The sequence below is a fragment of the Cyprinodon variegatus genome, unplaced genomic scaffold (assembly GCF_000732505.1).
Source record: "Cyprinodon variegatus isolate N-32 unplaced genomic scaffold, C_variegatus-1.0 Scaffold189, whole genome shotgun sequence".
In the NCBI taxonomy this organism is placed as follows: domain Eukaryota; kingdom Metazoa; phylum Chordata; class Actinopteri; order Cyprinodontiformes; family Cyprinodontidae; genus Cyprinodon; species Cyprinodon variegatus.
In genome coordinates, this window is record NW_015150642.1 from 430,997 (window position 1) to 455,401 (window position 24,405).

Genomic DNA, 24,405 nt, shown 5'->3' on the forward strand with positions numbered 1-24,405 from the left:
AGTTCCTCCAGTAATGGTTAGAACCAGACAGAGAACCTTCTAGTTCCTCCAGTAATGGTTAGAACCAGACAGAGAACCTTCTAGTTCCTCCAGTAATGGTTAGAACCAGACAGAGAACCTTCTAGTTCCTCCAATAGTGGTAAGAACCAAACAGAGAACCTTCTAGTTCCTCCAGTAATGGTTAGAACCAGACATCAATCCTCAATCGATGCATGGTGTCTATTCTACTAATGATGATGAAATAACTGCAGCCTGTGATGTCAGCAGTCTACTGGGACCGTGTCCATGTTTTCTGGAACTGCCCATCATTATATAGAGATGTTTACAACTTGATCAGAAGTACGAGGTGAGAGACATGAACCCAAAGCTATATCTACTGTGGATCAGAGAAATGAACCAGAATCCAGCTCTTTGGTTCAAACTAATCAGGTCAGAATAAAAAGACCCATTTCCTGGTTCTCTTAAAAACTTTTCCTTCTTCAACGTTTAATCGAGCCACTCCTCTCTCAGAATAAACAATCCAGGAGCAGGAAGGTTTACCGGTTTTGGAAAGGACTCCGTTTCCTTTAGCTACGCCGACGTAAACCAGGACCGACACCACATCGGACACTTCAACATGGAGGTTGGCCGTCCCAAAGTCCTGGTCCTGGGATGCAGCTACGCCTGCAGGGACACAAAACCTGCATCACAGCACTGAAGGCAGAGGGAGGAACATCCCTGAGGAACGCCTGACCAAGAGCTGCAGCTCTCAGCAGCTTCTCCTCTCACCGTATGCACAGCAGAGTCTGGGCCCCAGGTCAGGCCGGACGAAGAAGGACGGCAGGTGAGACGCCAGGTTCAGGCTCCCCTCTGGATCCGAGTATTCTGGCAGAGGAAGGTTCTTCATCAAGTCGTCGTACCTGAAACAAAAACAAACGTAGAAAAGATTTCCATCAAGGCGGAGGAATAAAAGGCCTGATCAGACCTTAAAGACAACAATTAATTAATTAAACAACAATTTATCAAGACAAACATTTAAATTGGATTATAACTTAAAGCTGAGACCAAAGGAAACAGAAACCAAGGAAGTTGGTCCTAAATGAGCCTAAAGAGGTGAGACGTTTACCTGGAGGGCATCAGAGCCATGAACTCCTCCCCTGACGGCCAGTCCTTCAGTCTGTAGACCATGGGTTCGCCGTCTTTGGACTTTGGCCGCTCTAAACGAGGAAACAGACTTCAGTTCAATCCAACAACAACCAGGGGGAGATCTGATGGAGCCAAACTTACTGGTTATGTCCTCAAATCCATCCCAGAACTCCTTTATTCCAGAGTTGGACACCACCTGGTCCTTGCAGTTGAGCAGGTCTCCCTGGTGGTCTGCAAACTCCTGGTTGAAGGAGTCTGCCTTCCACAGATTGGCGTTGAGCCTCTTATGGATCCCGGACACCAGAACAGGCTAGAAGCAGACAGGAGACGCCACGCCATGAGAGGTCTGCAGACCCTGCTGAGGGCGGAGCTCCGACGCTCCGTCCTACACCTACCTGGCCTTGTTTCCAGCATTCCCTGAACAGCTTCCAGTTGTTCTGATTGCGGTGATCTTTGAGCCACAGCAGCCGCCTGTTGTCCAGCCAGAGGTGGGGGATGTCTGGGTACTGGTGGGTCAGGTCCTCAGGTATGGCTGCGGGCGGAGCGGCCGGCCTCTTCCTCAGCGCCTTGTTCTCCTCCTGAGCGGGGGCTGGGCTGCCGTTGCTGCTGGGCGTCACTGACAGCTTGGCGGTGATGCTCTGGCGGGTGGCTGGGATTTTATTCTCCACCACTGAGGCTATGATGTCATCCAGGATGTTGGGCATGGAGCGGCCGTCCTTCCCAGGCTGCAGGGGAAGATAAGCATGAAACAGACCTGCTGGAAGTCTAAAGCTTTAGCGGGGGGATGAAGGCTCTGCATACCTGTGCAGCGGTGGAGTAAACGGGAGCAAAGGCGATTCCAGCATCAGTAGATCCAAGCTTGAGCTTCCCTGCTGTGGTGGTGAGCAGGTCTCTGAGCGTGGAGCCCTGCTCGCTGCTGTTAGCCACCAGCGCCGGCGTTTTACATGCCTGCACTGCTTCCTCCCCATCCTTCTCCTCCTTCCCAGACTTGCCCGGCAGCACAGACTGCTTGTTTTCTGTTAGCAAAGAGGAGGCGGGAACAGCAGGAGGTGAACGACATGAAACCGAACCGACTCTCAAACATTTTCTCCTTCTTCTTTCTCACCTTTCTTCTCCTCCCTGGATTTCTGCTCTGCGAGGTCGGCCAGGAAGTGCAGAGGTGACTGAGACGCAGGCGGCGTGGCGGGGGTGCCGGCCTCGTCGCTCCTCGGGCTGCTCCCGTTGAATTCGGCCTTGGTTCCTCCGTCCATGGAGTCGGGCTCCGCTTTCACCAGAGACAGCTTGTTACTGTGGTTTAGAACGTTCTGCAGAACCTAGAGGAGGTAAACAGGAAGTAGATTTTGGTTTCCCTCACTTCACTGAAAATCTGCTGATTTATTCATCAACTGTTTGACACAGAGAGGAAACCATCGTCATAAAGAAACGTTTGGATTACAGGCCAGCAGATCTAAAACTGCTCAGTTTCTCAGTGGGCAGCACTGCCGCCTTGAAGTTAGAAGGTTCCGGGTTTGATTTCCGGCCCGGGGTCTTTCTGCAGAGTTTGCATGTTCTCCCTGAGCATGTGTGGGTTCTCTCAGGGTACCCCGGCTTCCTCCCACAGTCCAAAAACATGACTGTTAGGTTCATTGGCTTCTCTAAATTCTCCTTAGGTGTGAGTGTGTATGAATGGTTGTTTGTCTCTGTGCTGCCCTGCGATGGACAGGAGACCTGTCCATGGGGGACCCCACCTCTCACCCAGAGACAGCTGGAGATAGTGGAGGACCACGCCTATTCAGCCAAGCCAAAAATCCCCTTTAACAACCGACCTTTCAGAGACATAGACAGGTATGGGGCATTGCAGGCTAACAACGAAGCCAAACGATGCATTCGTCCATTTCAATTTGCATGTTTTCTAAACCAAAACAAGGCTTTGTTGGGCTACTGTACAAAACATGGAACTCAACGCTATTTCTAACATTTTGAATTGAAAAAGCTTCCTGGATGGAAGAGAAACGTCTTCAAACTTGGAAACAAAGTCCAGTGGATTGTTTTTATTTTTTCTTTGCAATGACCATGACCTGGATGACTGAGAACCTTCACCAGCATACAGAGTACAGGAGATGGGTACCAGCACCCCTCACTACCCCAGCTGGGATGAGGCGGGACAGAAAATGGATGGATGGATCTAAAACATCCTGAGGAAGAATCCTTTCAACAATCACTAATCTTCATCTACGGTCTGTGATGATTTAATTCTGTTTAGGTCCACTAGGTGGCGTTCATGACTTTATGTGAAAGCATGATAGAGAGTCTGTGTGAAACCTGGCTGATGAGACCCATGAAAAAGGATCTTAATTAAAAGTGTCTGAGCAACGTAAGACACCTGGTTATTTAATAAACAGGAATAAAACCTGAGTTAGTTAAACTAGCTAACTAAGGCATAACTGTACTTTTTTGGGCCGATTCTCCAGTTGTGCAAGAATATGTTGGATCAGGCCAAGTTTCAGCCTGATGGTGCGTGGTGTAGTGTATAGGGGTAAGGAGGGGCGATCAGCCTCTAACGACCACCTCACCATCAGGAATCAGAAGGTCGGGAGAAAATCAAACATGTTTGAAATTCAGTTTTCCCTCCTGAGTTGTTGGTGCGTAAATCCTGCTGCTGAGCTACAAGCTGATTGACCAGAAACTAGCTAACTGTGCATGTGCAAACAAGGGAGTTCTTAATCTCTTCTTCTTCCAGATTGGCGAGTCCGACCAGCGCCATCTCTTAGTGCCGAGTCTGACGTTTTGGACGTGATGGTGAGCCGTTTTATCGTACAGTTGGAGGCCTTATGTAGCCCAAACATTCACCTCAACGTTTCCCCAACCCTACGGAGCTGAGGAAGTGGACCGGACCGCAGTACCTGTGAGACTCCGTTGGTTGCCGGCAGTTTGGTCAGAAGGTTCTGTTTGCTGGAGCACGGGCAGTGGAAGGAGACGCCGCTCTTGTCTCTCAGGGCGTGCATGGACGTCACCAACTCTGTCAGCACTGCAGGAACCAGAGCAGAATTAAAGAGACTCTCAGGGAACATGCTGGATCAGAAGGGGTCTGCCTGCCTGGACCGTACCTTTTCCAGGGATGATCTGAGTGGGCATGAGGTGCTTATGGTCATGGGGTTGGCCTTTCACACACTTCAACCAGCCGTACAGCTCCTTGTCTGAAGACAGAGGGAGGAGAAGCAGCGTTAGTGGGTCAGACAGCTGGAACGGCACTGAGCCAGCGGCCCGGAAACGTGGGGAGGAAAGTTTTCCTCAGCTGAACCAGCTGTGCGAGCAGTAAGCAGCCAACCTTTGCAGCTGCGCCGCTCCTTGGCTTTGTAGCAGTCCAGGCAGACCACGAAGCCGCACTTCTGGCAGACCCAGTGGATGTTGAAGAGCGTCGCTTCACAAGCGTCACACATTTCTCTGACCCCTCGCACCGCCCGCTTCCACGCTGGTTTGGCTGAAATTCATTGGGGGAAAAAAAAAAATCAGAAAATGAAGAAAACAGATTATTCAGATACATGAATAAACAAAGAGCTAAATCATTTCTTAGAGGAATGTAGATCTTCAGCTGATCAATAACAGATCCAGGTTAACCATCCTTCCTTTGCTCCGTCCTCTTATGTCACCAAGCATAAAAATCATTATTATACAGATTATTGTTATTTTTGCTGACAGCAGAAACCAAAACATACGAATAATATTATCATTATTATTATCAGCAGCAACCAGCGCGATATATCGAATAAACTTGATCTATCTCCAGTTTCCTCACGCACAATAGTTAAAATGACTCCACCCTACAAATGCAGCCCCGTCCCTGAAACACAGGAGCCTCCAGTAGGAGGAGCTTCCAACTGTCTGCAGACGTCTGCGTTCCTCTGAATCGTTTCTGTTCAAGCTCTGACGCCAAACGCCGAGCTCTGATGTCAGACTTCTTACTGCTAACTAGGGGTGGGCCATATATTGAATAAACTCGACGTATCTCATGTTTCCTCCCACACAACATGTAAAATGACTCCATCGCAACCATCAAGTACAAGCATGACGACATTAAGCCGTCTGCATCCATTTCACTGAGTTTTATTTTTCCCACACACTTTGAATGCATCATAAACCCCTCCTCCAAACAGGATTATTTTCACGCGCTCTACAGCAACCTGCAAACTAAACATGGCAACAGCAGGTGATTCAGCTGAGCGATAAACACAGCGGTTTGGATTTCACTTCGAGGACGTCCAACAAAAGGCGCTAATTTTTAAGACGTGCCGCAAAAACCATGACTGCAAAGGAAGCAGAACAGATTTATTCCACCATCCAGTGTAAACTCTGCATGTCAGCGTCTCCCCGCCCACCAATTAAAACGTTCAATCGATCAGCTGTGAAGCCGATGGCGTCGTTTGAAAAGGCGATCCCGTATGAGAGAAACAGGAAGAGATGGAAGGAAATCACAGACGTCATTTATTACTTTATTGAAATGTTTTTTAGATGCTCTAATAGCTGTGATGGGATCAAAGGTTTTACAGACGTTTCCTAACATTTCTAATTTCATTCTGCATTTTTATTTTTAGATTATGCACAAAGGAGCCTTTGTTATTTTGCATTTTATTTATTATTGTGTGTTTTTGCTTTGTTTCCTGTTTGGTTGCTGGGATATTATTAAAGGTCTAATTCTGACACCCAAAGACATCATGGGCCAGAAAAGCTTTCAGCTGGTTAAAATAAATTAAAATTAAAAAACAAAAGGTTTAAGTAAATCAGTGCAGTTTTCAGCACTTTTGTTTTTAAAAGTAATTTAAACATATGGTGATATATATCGTATATTGAGATTATAGCCCAAATACATCATGATGTTAGATTGTCTTCATATCGCCCCGCCCTAGGAACAACAGCAACATAATAGTAAAGTTAACTATTTCCTTTATTAATGGCAAAAAACAATAGAATTTCTATAATAACCATTACCATCATTATTTGTCATATCAAGTGAAACATAATATTCTTTAATAATTATATCAATGATCTACATTATTATGAAGTTTCTGTTAATAATAAAAGATTAAAAACTGATCAGAGGTTCTCTGCTTCTTTCTTTTGATCATCAGTGTCTCTACAGCAGAGGATATGACCTCTAGTGGCCAAGCAGAGGTACTGCAGGGTTGGTTTTGCTGGAATTAACTGGAAACCAGTAACCCGTCATTCTCCCCCCTCCCCCGTCAGTCTGAGCCGTCTCACCGTCCTTCTTGATCCAGCTGGCTGCGGCGTTCTCAGTCGTCACCATCTGACAGAACTTGTCTCCAGTGAAACTGAGGATGTACCTCGCCGTGGCCTGGTCCAGCCGGCTCTCCTCCATGGACCCAGGGACCCATAAGGCCAGAGCCTCGTCATCAAACTGCTCTGGAGCGGAGAAGCCATCCATTCGAATGACTCCGTTTTTGCTGTAGGAGAGCCTGGAATAAAAAGAGGTTGATGAAGGAAGAGGGACAGGAAGCCATGGAGGCGCTCCATGGACCGCCGCTACGGTGATGGAGCCATTTGAAGGTCATCAACATGGTGGAAGCTATCAGAATGATTCTGGACTGGGGAGAAAAAAGGTAATTTACCGTCTGAAATAGTAGAATCGACAGAAGACGGGGGAATGTGCTGGCTCCGCCCCCTTCTTACTGCGGACCACCCGGCACTCCCGGCACTTCTGGAGGTTCGGTCCGATTTCTGAGCACGAGTCGTCCTGCAGGAAGGACTCTCCTGTCTGCTTGAGCTTCTTGACCTTCCTCCAGTCCTTCAGCACGGAGCGAGGGATGCCATCTGAAGACAGGAGCAGCCAACCGGATCAGAACCAGAGACACAGCAGCGGGCAGATTAAGCCCCACTCAATCAGACTATGAGGGGAACTCATTTTCACATGCATCACATCAAATTATTTTCTGTTTTCAGATCCAGTTTAGAGAGTTATATCACATACCCATTTACAAAACAACTTCTTTGTAACATTATTGGAACAAAATTCACTCCATATGAATCTGAGGAAACTTCTTGGGGTTAAAAGAAAAAGATATTTTATATAAAAACATATGTTATAAAACACCAGGAGGGCAGGAAGCGTTAGACCCAGCAGAGCGTTGGCTGACCTTCACCCCAACCATCATGTTCCTCCTCAGCGCCTCCTTTATGGACTTAAAGACTCAAACATCTTGTTAGCGGATGCTACCCTACAGAGACCCGGATGGAGCGCTCCAGAGACGCCGCAGGTCTAAACTGGTTCTGTTGGCGACCAGGAAGGCTGTGTCGTAACTCTAGGGCAGTGATTTTCAACCAGTGTGTTGTGATAGATGGTCAGGTGTGCTGCAGGAAATGATCTAATATCACCTAATTAACCATTTGTCGGGTGTCTATGATGTCATTAAGTGTGGCAGATAATGTAATACTCTTCTATTTCAGTGGGGGGCAGCAGAGGGACATAAACGCCTGTAAAGACAACAGAGTGATACAGGGTTTATAGAGGAATGAGAGACACTAAATGCTTTTTAATGCTCTTAGAAATAATCTTTTTTTCCAACTTTGCTTTTATTAAACTTTTTCTTGCAGAGCAGAAGCCGCTGGAGCTGTGGCAAATTCAGGCCCAACATAAAAAACAACATACACCGAACAAAGAAATAAATAAAATTAAACAAATAAACAAAAGAGGAAAAACAAAACAACAACAAAACAAAGCTCAAATGGAATGATACCAGTCACAGTTTGTTTCCACTGGTTTAGAGGGGGGGTTTTGTCAGTGATCCTCAAGGCCAAGATACATTTCGGTGCACAGAGCAAAAGGTCTCTTTCACGAAACCAACTGGCAGGTCATCCTCAAGTCCTAACATGCAAGCCCTTACACTCGGATGTAGATGACACTTGAAAATCAGACTTAACTGTCGAATAATTATACTCCAAATCTGTTGGATATGAGATCAGCTCCATAAACGATGAATAAATGAAGCTGTATCAGATTGACATTTATTACAGAGCTCTGAAAGGTTTGGATTAAATGTGTGTCTGTCTACAGGAGTGATAAAAAGCCTAAGCTAAATCTTAAATTGCCTCTTCCACACAGAGTTAGACACCAGGACCCTAAAGGGCTGTCCTCACAGAGAATCCCAGTTCTCAGACTTTACTGTACCTAAGTCAGATTCCCATTTGCTTTTTACTTTAAGAGAATTATCTACTTTAAGATTAAAGAGTATCTGATTTAAGTTGCCTACTATTTAGCAATAGGGATTCTATGGGAGATACTGCAAGGCCAGCCGTTTAGTCCTTTCAGTTAGACAAAATAAAGTTACGAACTTGCAGAAATATGATAAAGTCTTTATCTGTGATCCCCATTTGCTTTTCACTTGTTGAAATGTAAGGATTGAGCCTTCCTGGATCATGTCCCCAACGACTCTGATACCCTTATCCTTCCAGTCAGCAAGGCCACCCCGCAGCCCAGGATGCAAGTCAGGGTTGTTGTGAATGGGAGTCAGCAAAGAGAAGCAATTACTGTACCCCTCCACATTCCGGACCTTATGCCAAATGTTTAACATATTCTTTAAAATCACCTTATCTTTCACTAATGTTGCCACCTTGCCAGGAGAGGTATATAATAAATTCAGTAAGAGGATTTTATTCAAGGACCATTCTAAAAGAAACTTAAACTGTGCCGCGCACAAATAATACAACAGGGAGGGGGCTGGTAAGCCACCATTCTTAATAGGTAGGCAACAGAAGCTGTATCTCAACCTGGGTCTTTTTCTACACCAGATAAATAAAACAATAGCACTTTTGAATTCTGAAGAACTTTCTTTCATAACATAACTGGCAGCATCTGAAAGTAATACAGGAGGCGTGGAAGAATGTTCATTTTAATCAAATAAATTCAACCTAGAAGGGACAGAGGCAGAGCACACCATCTATCCTGTTTTATAGTTTGCAAGAGAGGGGAAATATTTAATTTACGGTATACAGATCGTTTATGCACGGCGAAAATCTTATACCTAGATAAAGCAACCCTGCTGGAGACCAGCGGAACGGCTGTGAGATATTTGGGACACATGTATGTGAGCGACATATGCTTCACTTTTAGAAAAGTTTGTTTTGTATCCGGAAAAAATGCCAAAATTGTGAATTATCTCAGTTAATCTAGGGATAGAATATGTAGGGGAGCTAAAAAAACATCAGAACATCATCAGCATGAAGCAAGCTTTAATGCTCCTGATTATTCAAAGAAATTCCTCTAATACTAGTATCTTTTCTTATGGCGGAACCTCTCCATAAGGAGAGGTTCCAAGTAAGCAACTTCAGGTGCTCACTTGGAGTGTTTCTTGCAGGAGGGCTATATGAACATCTTCCTTTTTCAAAAAACTTTTAATTGTTTTACGCTTAATAGGATTATGTATGCCCCTCATTCCAACTGCACAATTTAAGTGTGGGTCTATCACTGGTCAAAGGAAGCCTCCACACCTTTAAGCACTTCAGCAGTTATTCTTCCCACCAAACTGTGTACGTGGACATGACCCAGTCGCGTGTCGTCCTCCATTTCAGCTTGGTTGCTAGATAGCTGAACACCTAATATAGGGGGTTTCACTCTCTTAGGTCTAGGCATCGAAGACCGTCCACTGAAACCACCGAGTTCTGCTGAAAAATAGTCAGAAGGATACCGAGCTGTGGGAGCACAAGCAATGAGCTGCCTACCCCGCCATTTGCATCATGTGACCCCCCCTTGGAAATTATCTTAATACCATCAACAATATATATATATATATATATATTAGTGCTGTCAATCGATTAAATTTTTTTAATCGCGATTAATCGCATCAATGCCTAAGTTAACTCGCGATTAATCGCATTTTAATCACACATTTTTTTTCTGATTGAAAATCATTTTAATACTCTCGATGACATACAAAAAATACATAGGCTGCAGCGGGATGTACTTGGAAAATTGTACCATAAAACCACATAGCGTTAATCTCACGTTAAAAAAATTATCGCCATTAAAATGGCCTCGCGTTAACGCGTTAATAACGCGATAATTTTGACAGCACTAATAGATATATATATATCATGGCAGTTCAGTACAAGATCAATAGAGGCCAGGGTCTACCACACCAGGCAGGACCCCCGATGCAGACTGTGCAAAGATGCCCCTGAAACAATACAGCACATAACAGCAGGGTGTAAAACGCAGGCAGGAAGTGCATACATGGAACGCCACAACCAGGTAGCTGTCATAGTGTACAGGAACATCTGCCATGAGTATGGGCTGGAAGTCCCAAGGTCAAAATGGAAGACACCTCCTAAGGTAGTTGAGAATGACCGAGCTAAGATCCTGTGGGACTTCAAGATCCAGACTGACAAACAGGTGATGGCTAACCAACCAGACATCGTGTTGATCGACAAACAGCAGAAGAAGGCAGTAGTGATAGATGTGGCAATCCCAAGCGACAGCAACATCAAGAAGAAAGAACACATGTTGGATAGTGAACTTTGTGAAGACGTGACCTTTGAGATGCATCTTATTTGCATCCTTATGTGAAGAAATGGGGGCGGAGCATAAAATCTTATTGTTTCACATGGAGGTCCAGTGGCTGTCACATGGCAAACTTCTGGCCCCTGCGTACGAGTTATGAGAGGAACTTAAAGTATTACTGACAAACGAGTGGTCTGATTACTCAAAGCTGGAATACATGCTGATATAGTTCATTATCTGAATAAGCTGAACCCACAGATGCTGAAATGAAAACCTGCTAACAGCACTGATAAAATGAACGGGTTCCGTTAAAAGGTGCAATCTGGAGATGTTCCCACTGAAAGATGGCAACACTGCTGCAATGTGTGTGATTCTTGAGAAGTCTTCATTTTATTTCTCTTCAGCTTTCCCAGAATGCCTTGCGTGGGTTAGGGAGCCATACAGCCCAGTATCCATTGCTGGAAGGACATGGCTTTAAAGAGTGAGAGGAACTCATTGAACTGAAACTAGATCCTGGTTTAAAGCTAAACTTTGCTGATACCTCTGGACAGTTTTCGGTCATCCGTTGCCAAGGAGTTCCCATTTCTGGCCACCAAAGCTATTTAGACATTGCTCCTGTTTCCAGCCTCCTATCTATGTGGGCGGAGCTTCTTAAGCTTGACTGAGATAAAAACTAAAGTTCAGTGGATTGTTTTCAAATTTCTTTTCTTTTTTTAGAATTATACAAAGACTGTAAAAAATATGTAAACATTTTGCACTTAACATAAAAATTTTACTTTTCCATCTGTCAATCTGCTCTATAATCCAGAACTCCTCAAGTGGAAAAGTTTTAGTTTTATCTGGTTTAATTTTACAAAAAGTAAGGAACCTTTGGGTATCCGATTATGAATTGAAAAACTAATCTACAGATTAACCGATTAGCAAAATAATCATTAGTTGCAGCCGTAGTTTAAATCCTGTGACGATCAGAGTTTAGCAGAACTAGAACTAGAACTAGAACCAGGCTCAGCTGCAGACCAACCTGAAGCCTGCAGCCCGGCTGGTTCATCTCTTCCTTCCCAGAGGTTTAGTCTCACTTTATAGATCCAAATCAACCAGATCATGCAGTCAGATTGGTTCAAATTTTTCTATCTAAGGAAAACCAGTTTATTGCTACCAAAGTCATCATTGAGTCTTCAGCAATCCCTCACACTCTGCATGCTTGTAGCGACAGTGAAGAGGAAAAACTCCCTTTGAACAGGAAGAAACCTCCATTAGAACCAGGCTCAGTGTGAGCGGCCATCTGCTGAGGCCGACTGGGGTTCAAGGAGACAGAAGCAGCTTCAAATAGAAGCTCAGGTAGGATGATGTCTTGTCTGTAATGTGGCGTTTTATGTGTGTAAAGACGTCCATTGACTTCCTGGTCTCCCTGTAACTAGATGTTGATCTATGCAGCAGATCTGTAGATCTATAGGTGCTGCTGTAGATTCCCACATGGAGACGAGCCGCTCCAAAAAGTCCCTAAAACTTTTCCAACTCAATCAGCATAGATCTAAAGCAACCAGAATGACTTCCAACCCTAAAGGATCAGAAGACACTTTAGAAGGTGGAGGAGCTTATGGATCAGCTAACCTGATCTAGGCACTGCGTTTCTAGGTGGAAAGACTTACTGCTGCTGGCCAGCTTCAGCTTGGTCTTCTCCCGGGCCGACCGGAAGATGCCGTTGGGCTTCAGGTCCTCCTCCTCCTTCTCCTGCTCTCCTTTCCTCTTGGCCATGTCGTTCTGCTTCTTCTTGTAGGTGGGTTTGGACTGGCGCTTGGCTCTGCCCTCCATCTTGCTCTCGCTGGTGTCCGAGTCGTCGGCGGCGCTCTCTGAGCCGGAGTCATAGGAGCGTTTGTAGCCCCGTCTGGAGAAGGACTTCCTCTCCTCGCCTCCCGCCGATGCTGCGTTCTTCCCCTCCTGGTTCCGCTCTCTGTCGCCTTTTCCGCCACCATCTTTGCTCAGGTCCATGTCTCCGGACGTGGAGGCGCTGAGGTTGACGGTGCAGGGTTTGATCATGTCTGACATGGCGGCGGCGCTGCTGGTGCTGCTTATTAGCCTCTCTGTTCTGGGGGAGGGGCTGGGGGCGGCCGTGGCGGCGGTCTTGTCCTCCTCGGAGTGGCGGGTCAGCCAGGCTTTCTTCAGCTTGTGGTAGTTGCTGGGCTGGGCCGGGCCGGAGGACTGACCGTTGAGCAGCGGACTGGCGGCACTCCCGGCCGAAGAGCTGCTGCTGTCTGAGGAGGGTGGGGGCGTGGAGCTGGGGTTTTTTTCCACTGCGTCTAGAAGAGAGGACGCGGCTCCGATTGGCCCGGATGCGGGGTTGGTTCTGGACTGGGCCGCAGCCAGAGCAGCCTTGTGCTTTTTTAAATGAACAAACGAGGGAGAGAAAGGCTGAGAGGAGCCGGCGAGCCGCTGACCCCCAGGGGGCGGAGTCAGCCCTGGAGAGGCGGATCCTGAGTCGACGCCTTCGGCTGCTGAGACGGAGGAACTTCCTGTCTTTTTAACGTCAGCAGCCGGAGGGACGACGACGGGGGACCGACACACAGCGTTGGGGCCGTTGCCCCCTGCTGGGCCCTGAGTGCGCTGCATGGAGGGCGTCTGGATGACCCGGCCCCCTGCGGAGGGCGGCGGCGTGGAACTAACCGGACCTTCGTACCGGACCGTAGTGGGTCGCACAATGACAGACGCCACCGCCGCCTGAGGCTTCCCCCTCGTCACCTCCATGTCCCGACAGAACACGCTTCCTCTGTCTTGGATGGGCTCTCTGGACCGCCACCCGTCAGTCAGAAGGGCCCCGCTGACGGGGGGCGCCGTTGTGGAGGCGGCAGCGCTTCCATGGAGTTTGGTGTCCCTAAGTTCTGGCACCAGGGTGGGGGGCTTCTGCTGCTCCACTGAGGCTTTGGTGCTAGCAGTGGCTAAGCTAACGGGCTGGATGGGTGTGAGGGTGGGGGGGGACAGACGCCCGCCGTAGCCCCCCTTCTCCCGCTCAGTGTTGTCTTTGCGTTCTAAGGAGAGCTGCGTGGGCGGATGGTAGACGGGGGCTCTGAACAGGGACGGCATGGCCCTGAGCTGCTGCTGATGATGATGATGATGATGATGATGATGGTGGTTGGACACGGAGGATGAGGGGGGGGTGTGGGAGGCGGCGGGGCTGCGGCGGTCCCTCCTGTCTAAGCTGCTGAGGTGTTGGTGATGGATCAGAGAGGCCTGCTGGCTGAGCTGCTCAGTAATCTTCCCCGCTAGCCCCTCCCCTCCCTCTGGTTGGTGCTTTATGAGAGGGGGGGGCTTGGAGAGAGACACCTTGGAGCCGTAACCCGCCAGAGGCTGGGCTCCCTGGATGCCCACACCCCCCACCGGAGCGCAGAGGGAGCCTTTGTCGTAGTAGGAGCTCTGCTCCTTGGAGGGGTACAGTCTGGGGGGGTCGTTCACCACGCTGTTGGAGATGGTTGTGAAGTAGCTGCTCTTCTCCGCCTTGATGACGTGGGGGTGGGGGTGGGTGGGTTTAGGACTCGGAGAGGCCAGAGCCGGGACCCGGACGGGGAAAGCTGGGTCTTTGTTCCTGTCCCTGTCCCTGTCCAGGCCGGGGGGGTCGGCGGCGCGCTGGATCTTAGCGGTGAAAGGAGCCACCTCGATGCTCTCCTTCAGGATCTGACGATTCTCCTCTTTGTACTTGACGCTTCGCTCGGCTGCATGAAGCGCCTCCTGTAAGGAGAGACGTGAGAACATCAAGGATCATCCTTTACGTTTAGCTCTGAGCTCCAGAACGTCTGCAGAACATTTCACACCCTCCAATCATTTCTCTGTCAGGCTGAAACTGGTCAGAAGATGTGAGTAAAAGGATCTTAATGTTCTCAGAGGTTCTACGCGCTTCTACAAGAGCAATAAGAGTTTTACATTTTAAGCTGAAAGATGAAATATGATTTCATCTTATTTCTGGATCTGGAGGCCTCCTTCCTTTGGCAGATTATCTAATTTTATGCTCAGATTAAGAGCAAATACAGAAATTCTTCTAATTTTTAGTTGAGTTTTATGTTTTCGGTTCAGAGGAAATGAGTGGACCTGAATACAGGAAGTACTGCTGATGTCACGGCGTGCCTGGAGGGCGAGGGCAGCTTCGTACCTGCGTGTTGGTCAGACGAGCTTTGCTGTGCGGATCCAGGTAGAGGCGCTGCAGCAGGACATCCTTCCCTGTCGGGGTGCGACTGCGGTCTGCAGGATCCGGTTTTATCTGCGCCAACGTTAAGCTCCTGATTGGATCCACAAACGCCTTTTTCTCCACCTCTCTGCACACAGACGGATTAAAGCAGTTAGAGCAAACATGGTGGCACGCAGAGGAACAGCAGCCGATCAAACCCTGATGGTGCTTCTAAGACACCAGGATCTATCCCACCAACTCTATATTTAATCAATCAGAAAATCCTTTTTGTCTTTTTTACAGTTAAAAATCAAATGTTTTTAGGTAGAAGCAGCTGATTGGCCGATTCCCTCTCTCACAAGGTGTTGCCAGCAGGCAGCTAACTAAGGTCAGCCAGAAATTCATAGCTATCACATTGTTAAAGGTGACCCTAATGACACCCAGCAGCCAATCAGAATCCAATATTTACCCAGTCTGCAGCAAAGGTCCCCTAAAACAGGCTGCTTTAGACCCCTGCAGGGTCACGAGACTCAAAGGCTGTGATCACACTGCAGGCCTTGATGCTAATTTCCCATATTTTTGTGAAATCCGATTCTTCTGTGAAATGTGAACGACCAAATTTCCAAACATATGCAACTTGTATGTGATCTCCTGTGTGAGCTGCATTCATACAGCTAAATTGTCCCTCATGGGCTGTAGAGGAAGCAATGATGTCACACGTAGCCAGCGTGCTCTGGGTTTATGAAAGTAAACATGGACGCTAGCGCTGGAGCGCAGCTAGCGATCTTTCATTTCTTTTCAAACAGCTTCAACAGGTTGAAAATAAAGACGGCTCTCCGCATCATCGTCCGCCATGGTTGTTCTCTTCCTGCTTCTGCGTAGCAACACACAGATTTGGGACCACTGTTGAGTATTACCCTGAAATCCCACATCCTCCGTCACTGCTCCGCCCCGCCGTGCTGCGCCCCGCTACGCCCTGCCACTGCTCTGCTCCGCCGTGCTGCGCTCCAGACCGTCTGAGCAAAGCAAAGCCTACATCCTCGGCTGTTCCTCTTGTCCTGCTCTGCTCTTCAGAGTTTAAGGAGATGTGTGTGTGTGCGATGTTATTAAATTCAAAGGAGCAAAACATGCAGAAATGAACGCTTCATTTAATATGACATCCAACAGATGTTCAGTTTCTGCCCAAAAATATTCTTTCTGTTGTGGATTAACAGGGATAACTAGGATCATGTTTCTCATGAACTGTATTTGTTCTTTCCCTCCAAACTCAGCATCTCTTCATCCAGCCTGCAATGAGAAGTTTCTTTTGAAGTTGTGAGAGGCGCTCTTAGAAGTTTTGAATGGATTCGATTAAACTTTTAAGCCTCTCTGTATAAAGTAAATAATTTGATGGAGATGAGAAATCTGCTTCCTGGTCTGTTGAAGTATCAATGGTTTGCATCCAATCATTTCATTATATGGTTTCTGTTTTTGGGAACATTGAAGATTTATGCTCTAATTGCTAGTTACCGATCTGTCGTTTACATATTTTAATTTGACAAACCAGATTTTGTCGCTGTTCTTTTTCCTGTTTGGTGCGATTGGATTTGTGGATCTTGAGCTGGCCGGACCGGACCAGAGCAGAAAATAGCTCGGGTCTGTATTTTGGCGGTGACGGACGGAGGGGTAGCGGTGGATATGGAACAGCTCTCATTGATTAACATGACAGACAATTACTCACATACGTGAGCGGGGCGGGGCAGAGCGCTGACCGAGGATGTGGAATCTGGGGGTTAATGATGTTCAGGTCGGATGAATGCGACCTGGCCGTTCAGACGCAGGTCGCATTTAAAAAGATCAGAGTCGTATCGGATTCAGGACCACATAACCGAGTGGGTCACATTGGAAAACATGGGATCTGTGTTGAACAGAATGTCTGATAAAGATCAGATCCAGGTCGCATACGGACAAAAAAAAATCTAATTGGGTAAACTTCAGGCTGCCGAGTGATCGTAGCCTCTATGGGGGTCAGGAGGTGGATTTGATCCCTAAAGAACGTCATGAAATCAATTTCATATGAAATCATAATTCAAATGTTAGATATTCCAGAACTCTGTAAAATAAACCATTAATAACAAAATACATTTAAAGTGTTCAATATTGAAATGCAATTTGAAAAAAATTAGTATTTTTTATTTATTGATCCTGTGCTGAATGTGATCTGACCGCTGCGTCTAACGGAGCAGATCATCATTTCCCTCCTTTAACATCTGTCGTTTATGTTGACTAACAAATATCAGCAACAGGTTGTTTTAAATGTGTGTTCATCTCTTCTTCCCTCCCGCAGTCACACTTACTCTTTGTGGACATCGACCTTGGAGTGCGAGCTGATCTTAGAGGAGGGCCGGTGGGCGTCGGCGCTTGCCGGCCTCACTGGAATGTGGTTCAGCAACCCGAGTCCGTCACCAGAACCGCCAGCAGCCTGCTGCAGCCATGGACTGGCAGCGTTCTGCAGGAGACAAGCAACCATCAGGACACAAACCAAACGCTCCATAAGCAGCTCAACAGGAACGCTTAAACCAAGCTCACGTTTACAGTACAGACCAACAGTTTGGACACACCTTCTCATTCAAAGAGTTTTCTTTATTTTCATGACTATGAAAATTGTAGATTCACACTGAAGGCATCAAAACTATAAATGAACACGTGGAATAATATACTTAACAAAAAAGTGTGAAACAACTTCTTCAAAGTAGCCACCTTTAGCCTTGATCACTGCTTCGCTCACTCTTGGCATTCTCTTGATGAGCTTCCAGAGGCCGTCTCCTGAAATGGTTTCCAACAGTCCTGAAGGAGTTCCCAGAGATGCTTAGCACCTGTTGGCCCTTTTGCCTTCACTCTGCGGTCCAGCTAACCCCAAACCATCTGGATTGGGTTCAGGTCTGATGATTATGGAGGCCAGGTCATCTGGGGCAGCACCCTATCTCTCTCCTTCTAGGTCAAATAGCCCTTCCACAGCCTGGAGGTGTGTTTGGGCTCATTGTCCCGCTGGAAAATAAATGATGGTCCAACTAAACGCAAACCGGATGGAATAGCATGCCGCTGCAAGATGCTGTGGAAGACATGCTGGTTCAGCATGCCTTCAATTTTGAATAAATCCCCAATAGAGTCACCAGCAAAGCATCCCCACACCATCACACCTCCTCCTCCATGCTTCACGGTGGGAACCAGGCATGTAGAGTCCATCCCTTCACCAAAGATCTCCAATCTGGACTCATCAGACCAAAGCCCAGATTTCCTCTGGTCCAATGTCCGTTCCTGGTGTTCTTTAGCCAAAGCTAGTGTCTCTGCTTGTTGCCTTAGCAGTGGTTTCCTAGCAGCTCTTCTACCACGAAGGCCTGATTCACACAGTCTCCTCTTAACAGTTGTTCTAGAGATGTGTCTGCTGCTAGAACTCTGTGGCATGGACCTGCTCTCTAATCTCAGCTGCTGTTAACCTGCCATTTCTAAGGCTGGTGACTCGGATGAACTTATCCTCTTCAGCATAGGTGACTCTTGGTATTCCTTTCCTCGGGCGCTCCTCATGTCAGTCAGTTTCTTCGTAGCATTTGATGGTTTTTGCGACTGCAACTGGAGACACTTTCAAAGTTTTGCCAAATTACCTTCATTTCTTAAAGTAATGATGGCCGCTCGTTCTTCTTTACTTAGATGCTTTTTTCTTGCCATAAAACAAACTAACAATTTATTCAGTAGGACTATCAGCTGTATGTCAAACTGACTTCTGCACAACATGACTGATTGTCCCAACCCTGTTTATAAGGCAAGCAATCCCACTTATTAAAGCTGACAGGGGACACCTGTGAAGTAAAACCATTTCAGGTGACGGCCTCTGGAAGCTCATCAAGAGAATGCTGAGAGTGAGCGAAGCAGTGATCAAAGCTAAAGGTGGCTACTTTGAGATCCTAGAATATCAGACATATTTTCAGTTGTTTCACACTTTTTTGTTAAGTATATAATTTCACATGTGTTCATTCATAGTTTTGATGCCTTCAGTGTGAATCTACAACTTTCATAGTCATGAAAATAAAGAAAACTCTTTAAATGAAAAGGTGTGTCCAAACTTTTGGTCTGTACTGTAGGTCCAGGATGGACCGGCACCATGGGCCGCTGATGCTACCGACCCAAACCACTTAGAAAGTGGACCTTTAAGAACAATCAGAGTAGCTAGAGGACAGAGGGACGGTCCTGGTTCTGCTGGACCGTCAGGCACCTACCCTCCTCAGGGACGCCTCGACGCTCACAGTGATGGGGCTCTCAGAGTGGACCCATTTGGCCGTGGGAGGCAGGTTGAGTCCGGGGGGGTAGGGGGGTGGCGTTCCGTTGGGGTAGGGCCAGATGATGGGGTACAGGCCCAGACTCGCCGCCCCGCCATGACCCTGAAACACAGAAGGTCTTTGGTCATCCATCATCAACTACAGACAGCTGAAAGAGGCGGAGTCAGAAGACACACCTGAAGGAACTGTTGCTGGTGAGGGAGGGCCAGGTGACCCAGCCCCCCCGGGGAGTCCAGCCGCGGGTGGCCCCCGAACAGAGACCCTGGCGGTGGGTGCATGGCTGACAGCATCCCGGGGGGCAGCAGGTGAGTATGGGGGAGAGGGGAGGAGTGAGGGGGGGCGAGGAGGTGGGAGGAGTGAGGAGGAGGGGGATGCAGCGGGTGCAGGTGGGGGTGCAGGTAGGCCGCCACGTGGTTGGATGAGCTGCTGGGGGGGGCGGGGTTCTCGGCGTCCGAGCGGACCAGCGCCGGGTCCCGGTAAACGGTGAACGTCTCGTTCTTGTCGATGATCAGCGGACTCTTAGTGCCGACCCCCGCCCCCTCCGATCTGGAGGCCACCGGCTTGAAGCCGGAGCGCGGCGGTTCAGCCGCATCCACTTTAGAGGGCGGGCGGGCGCCGGCGGACGGGGGCGGGTCCGAGAACATCAGAACTTTGTGTTTGCTGACCTCAGGGGAGGTGCTGGGTTTGGGTTTGGAGACGTCCAGGAGGCCCGGGTGGGGCTTAGCTTTGAGGTCTGCAGGGTTCTGCTGCAGCGGCTCCGCCTGAGTGGCGCCCGGCTTGGGTTTGGCCGGGTCCGGGGGGGTGGCGGTCCTGCTCCTGTGGAGGGCGGCTTGTTGTGGGGGGGGTAAAGATGGAGGAGCAGCGTGGTGGAGCTGCTGCTGCTCAGGCAGCTGCTGATGAAGCTTCTCCTTGTCCACCGGCGCGGCGTTCTCTGCTGTGGACCCGGCGGGCCTACAAACAGAACAGATGATCCGGTTACGTTGGGTTTATCAGCGAACCCCCCCCGCCCTGCACAACCCAACCCGGTCAAAGCGGCAGACTCACCTCAGCGCTTCAGCGGGAGAAAATTCCAGCCTGCTTCTGGGCGAAGGGACGCCCGGCGCTCTGGTGAGGACGTCCAGCTCCACCCTGCGGCAGCCTTCTGCTGGGGAGGGAGGGGCCGCTACAGGGGGGGAGGAGACGGGAGACGGGTTAAGGGGGAGGTAAGGAGAGAGGGTGACCGACTCGTCCTTCTGGGAGGCGAGGAGTGCCGACACCGCCTCCGAGCTCTCCTGGTGGACGGTGGCCTGAGCGTCTTCTGTGATGTCGATGACGGCGCTGCCGTGGAGCTGAGCCAGCGATGGCGTCCGGGACGGAGAGGAAGCTGAAAGGCAGACAGAGTGAGAATCAGATCAAGAACCTGAACTGACTGGCGGCTCTCCGAGCACCTACCTTTGATCTTGGCGCTCTCCGTAGCTCCGCTCTGGGTCATGTCGGGGAGAAGGGGGGATCGGGTGATCTGGGTCAGCGCCACAAGCTCGTCCTCTTCGTTTGCTAGAATCGGTACCGGTTCCTTTCCTTTCTTCACATCCTCTGCTGCCTGAAGCTCCGCCCACGGAGAAATGCAGCGGATGAGAGACGAGGCGTCGTTCGTTTTGAGTCCCTTTGACGTCGGTGTCTCTTCCTCCCCCATTCTGGAACTTTTGATCCCGTCGCTGCTGCGAGTCCTTAGTTCGTTCTCAGAGTTGGGCTCAGAGGAGGAAGAGGAGGAGGAAGAAGATGAGGAGGAGGATGAAGAAGAGGAGCAGCAGGAAGAGTGGGCGGTCCTCTTGTGCGGGTTCTCTGAGTCGCTGCTCTCTGACAGGTCTGACGTCATGTCGGCCTTCAGCCTCTTCAGATCCGCCTTCTTCTCCTCTTCCTCAGCTTTCCTGCGCTTGTTTGCCGCCGGCTTCATCTTGGCCTTCGGTTCTGCAGAAACGTCAATGGTGGTCAAACATCACTGATGCCGTGGTCTACAGAAGCACAGACAGGAAGTCTGGCCCCTCTTCATGTTCTCACCTCGCCCAGCGGGTTCCTCCTTCCTGTCCTTGTCCTCCTCTGGAACGCTGCTGTCCGATCCTTTCCTCCTGGAGGAGCGAGCGCCACGCTGCTCCCTCGGCTCCCGCCCGCTGCCGCCTGTCGAGTGGTACGCCTGGCCGACTGCCTGCTGGATGGGATGGGCCTGGCTCTGCTGTGGGGAGGCCTGGGGGCCCTGGGAGCTCTTAGGATTGGCTGCTGATGACATCAGAAGGGGGCGGGGGCTGTTGGCCTGGGCGCGTGTGTAATGACTCTGCGAGGATCAAAGAGGGCCAACGTCATACTCAGAGGAAACATGGAGGATGCAGAGCGCTCAGGTCTACGGTCTACGACTGAGGAGTGTTTTTATTGGCAGCAAACACAGATTTAAAGATGAAGATCATTTCAGAGCATCTGCTGCTGTTTGAAGGCCGGTTATAGCGGCAGGTGGAGGTCATTAGCTGCTAACGAGCTAGCCAACAGGATGACTGTACACTCCACGCTCTGATTTATTTCTATAGAGGCTTAAATAATCAGATTAGTACAGAATGAACAGATTAGAAGTTTAACAGAAGCAGACTTCAAAAAAAGAGCAGAAACAGCGGGAGACATCAGCACTGAACACGCCTCCATTTCTCTCAGTAAATATTTCTCCAGAAGCGCTGTTGACATTTTCACCATATGTCAGTAACAATCCATGAGATCCACACATATTAAAGGGGAATGACATTGTCCACCATATTGGATCAGTCCGTTTGCTGCACATGTTCAGAAAGGTCCAAACAGACAGCAGCAAACCATTTGAAAACAAACAATGCAAAAAGCAGTGCTGCCAAATCTATGGAAAGAACTAAAGGTCAGAGTTCATAGCAGAGGAACATGAAACCTTCAAGATTGGAAGACTGTGAAGAATGGGCCAAAATCCCACCTGAGCAATGCATGCGGCTCCTTTCTCCATCCAGGACAATACATTTTTCCGCTGCGTCTTTCTACATTAGTAAAAAACTTCATTTCTGGACATCTATGGTTTGATTTTTCTTTAAATGTATGGATTTAAAGATTGTTACCAACATCTGGTGAAAATATCGCCTCTAGAAATATATTTACTGAGAAAAACGGAGGCCTGTTCAATACTTATTTCTCCCACTGTGGATGCTGATACTCAAATCATTATCCCAGCTAATCGGAGCAACGACTCTAACAGCTAATATCTACGCCTGGTTTCTGTGGATTTCAGGGATGTGCTCTGATCTAAGGCCCCTTTGAGATCATGGCTCCATCCTGGGAGGTTCACTGGGTCTTTACAGAAGGGAGGGTTGAAGTGGACCCACTGTGTGCTGCTTTAATCCCCTGCGGTTCTGATAAATCAGCAGAACCTGACAATAGCAGGCAGCTGATGACGAGGATGATGATGGTGAGGATGAGGATGGTGAGGATGGTGCAGAGTCCTCTTAGAATTTAAAGTATCTGAAAAGCAGAACGATGCCAACCAACATCAGTGGTGACCTCATCATATGGGGGTGAACGATGATCTGAAAGGGGCTGCAGCTAACGCTAACTGTAGCTCAGTCCAGTCTGTCCTCCCAGAATGCACCTGGAGCCAATCTGGAAGGTGTAGAAATGCAGGAATGGAGGGTTTGAGGGTACCTGAGTGTTTCCAGTGGTCCCGACGGGTCTCCCTCCAGCCATCTTTAATGTTTAGAGAAACAAAAGAATAAAATGAGAGAAAATGAAATGAACGAGGGACAGATTTGGTTAATGAGCGGTGGAGCAGAACCAACCCACTGAATTCTACACGTCTCCTGACAGCGGCAGAAACAAACAGAACAGAGCAGCAGCAAAGAAATGATCCACACTGAGCTCATTATGAGACGCAGCAGCGGCCTGAAAGGACCGGAGGAGGAACCAGCAGTACTCACATGGGCTGAGTTGTTCTGGCTGGACCGGGACCTTCGTCTGGAGGTGATGCCGATGTTTTCTCCTTTTAGCAGTGAGTGTACCACATCATCCAGGAAGGTCATCTGCACCATGGACGGGTCCACATTCTGAGGCTCTAGCACCTGAACACAGAGCAGCCATGTTGGAGTCTGTTAATCAGGGGCGGAGCAACACTTCCCTGGCGTTTCAGAACCTTGTTCTGAGGCACGAAAGATGAGGCATGGTCCCTTGATTTTACACCTGGAAAACTATGGGGATGAGCGAACGTCTGGGATTTCTGCTTCTACATACAGTGAGCTGTTAAACCAGCTGTCTGTGGTCTACGGTGCCCCCTACAGTCAGCCAGAATAACAGCTGCAGACAGCGAGTTCCACAGCACAGAACCAACACATCAAACATTAGCCTGGAAATAACGGTTCATAAGAAAGGGGCCGTCCCATTCCGCTATCAGAATGAGTACCGGATTATACCTGACTGGATCACATCGACCTGGATTATATCGGCCTAGATTATATCAGACGGCATGATATCAGAATGGATTATACCGTACTGCATCATATCGGATAGGATTATACTGGCTTGGATCTTACAGGCCTGCATTACATTGGACTGGAATATAAGGGAATGGATTATACCACTAATGTTTACAGGCAGTCAAAGGGGCAAAAACTCAGGCGTGGGAAGAGTTCGGAGAGGCCATGGAGAAAAACTTCTGTACGGCTTTGAAGTTATGCTGGTCCACAATCCAGCGTCTCAGGAGGGGGAAGGAGTACTTCCAAGACCTCCTTAATCCCACCAACACGTCTCCCATTGAGGAAGCAGAGCCTGGGGGCTCCGGCTTGGGTCCTCCCATCTCTTTGCTGAAGTCACTGAGGTGGTTAAAAAGCTCCTCAGTGGCGAGGCTTCAGGGGTGGATGAGATTCGCCCTGAGTACCTTAGGGCTCTGGATGTTGTGGGGCTGTGTTGGTTAACGCAGCTCTGCAACAATGCGTGGACATCAGGGGCAGTTCCCCTAGATTGGCAGACTGGGGTGGTGATTGCTCTATTTAAAAAAGGGGACTGGAGGGTTTGTTCCAACTACAGAGGATTCACACTCCTAAGCCTCCCTGGTAAGGTCTAATCCGGGGTTCTGGAAAGGAGGGTGCGTCTGAGAGTCGAATCTGAGATTCAGGAGGAGCAGTGTGGTTTTTGTCCTGGCCGTGGAACACTGGATCAGCTCTACACCCTCAGCAGGATTCTGGAGGGTGCATGGGAGTTTGCCAAACCAGTCTACATGTGTTTTTTAGATCTGGAGAAGGGATTCCAGTAACTCCAACTGGGCCCCAGCCACTTGGGCCAGCACCTTGGGATTCCCC

The 24,405-nt window shown here is 48.6% G+C and overlaps 1 protein-coding gene across 3 annotated transcripts in view; it reads right to left on the bottom strand.

Moving 5' to 3' along the window:
- Positions 1-278: 278 nt before the first annotated feature.
- The window catches only part of jmjd1c (jumonji domain containing 1C), an 86,221-nt gene continuing 62,094 nt past the window's right edge, over positions 279-24,405 (bottom strand). The window contains exons 5-26 of one of the 3 annotated variants that reach the window (XM_015379313.1): positions 23,032-23,172; positions 22,760-22,801; positions 21,116-21,386; positions 20,510-21,025; positions 20,123-20,441; positions 19,255-20,029; positions 19,019-19,180; positions 17,102-17,253; positions 14,751-14,913; positions 12,262-14,332; positions 6,729-6,930; positions 6,361-6,575; positions 4,433-4,585; positions 4,212-4,301; positions 4,008-4,132; positions 2,231-2,438; positions 1,927-2,141; positions 1,521-1,850; positions 1,267-1,435; positions 1,106-1,196; positions 769-899; positions 279-663 (exon numbers count right to left, since the gene is read on the bottom strand). In XM_015379313.1, the coding sequence (XP_015234799.1) occupies positions 431-663; positions 769-899; positions 1,106-1,196; positions 1,267-1,435; positions 1,521-1,850; positions 1,927-2,141; positions 2,231-2,438; positions 4,008-4,132; positions 4,212-4,301; positions 4,433-4,585; positions 6,361-6,575; positions 6,729-6,930; positions 12,262-14,332; positions 14,751-14,913; positions 17,102-17,253; positions 19,019-19,180; positions 19,255-20,029; positions 20,123-20,441; positions 20,510-21,025; positions 21,116-21,386; positions 22,760-22,801; positions 23,032-23,172 (6,774 nt within the window). In that variant the 3' untranslated portion in view covers positions 279-430. The remainder of the gene's footprint in view (positions 664-768; positions 900-1,105; positions 1,197-1,266; positions 1,436-1,520; positions 1,851-1,926; positions 2,142-2,230; positions 2,439-4,007; positions 4,133-4,211; positions 4,302-4,432; positions 4,586-6,360; positions 6,576-6,728; positions 6,931-12,261; positions 14,333-14,750; positions 14,914-17,101; positions 17,254-19,018; positions 19,181-19,254; positions 20,030-20,122; positions 20,442-20,509; positions 21,026-21,115; positions 21,387-22,759; positions 22,802-23,031; positions 23,173-24,405) is intronic. The other 2 variants (XM_015379311.1, XM_015379312.1) reach the window with 2 other exon arrangements.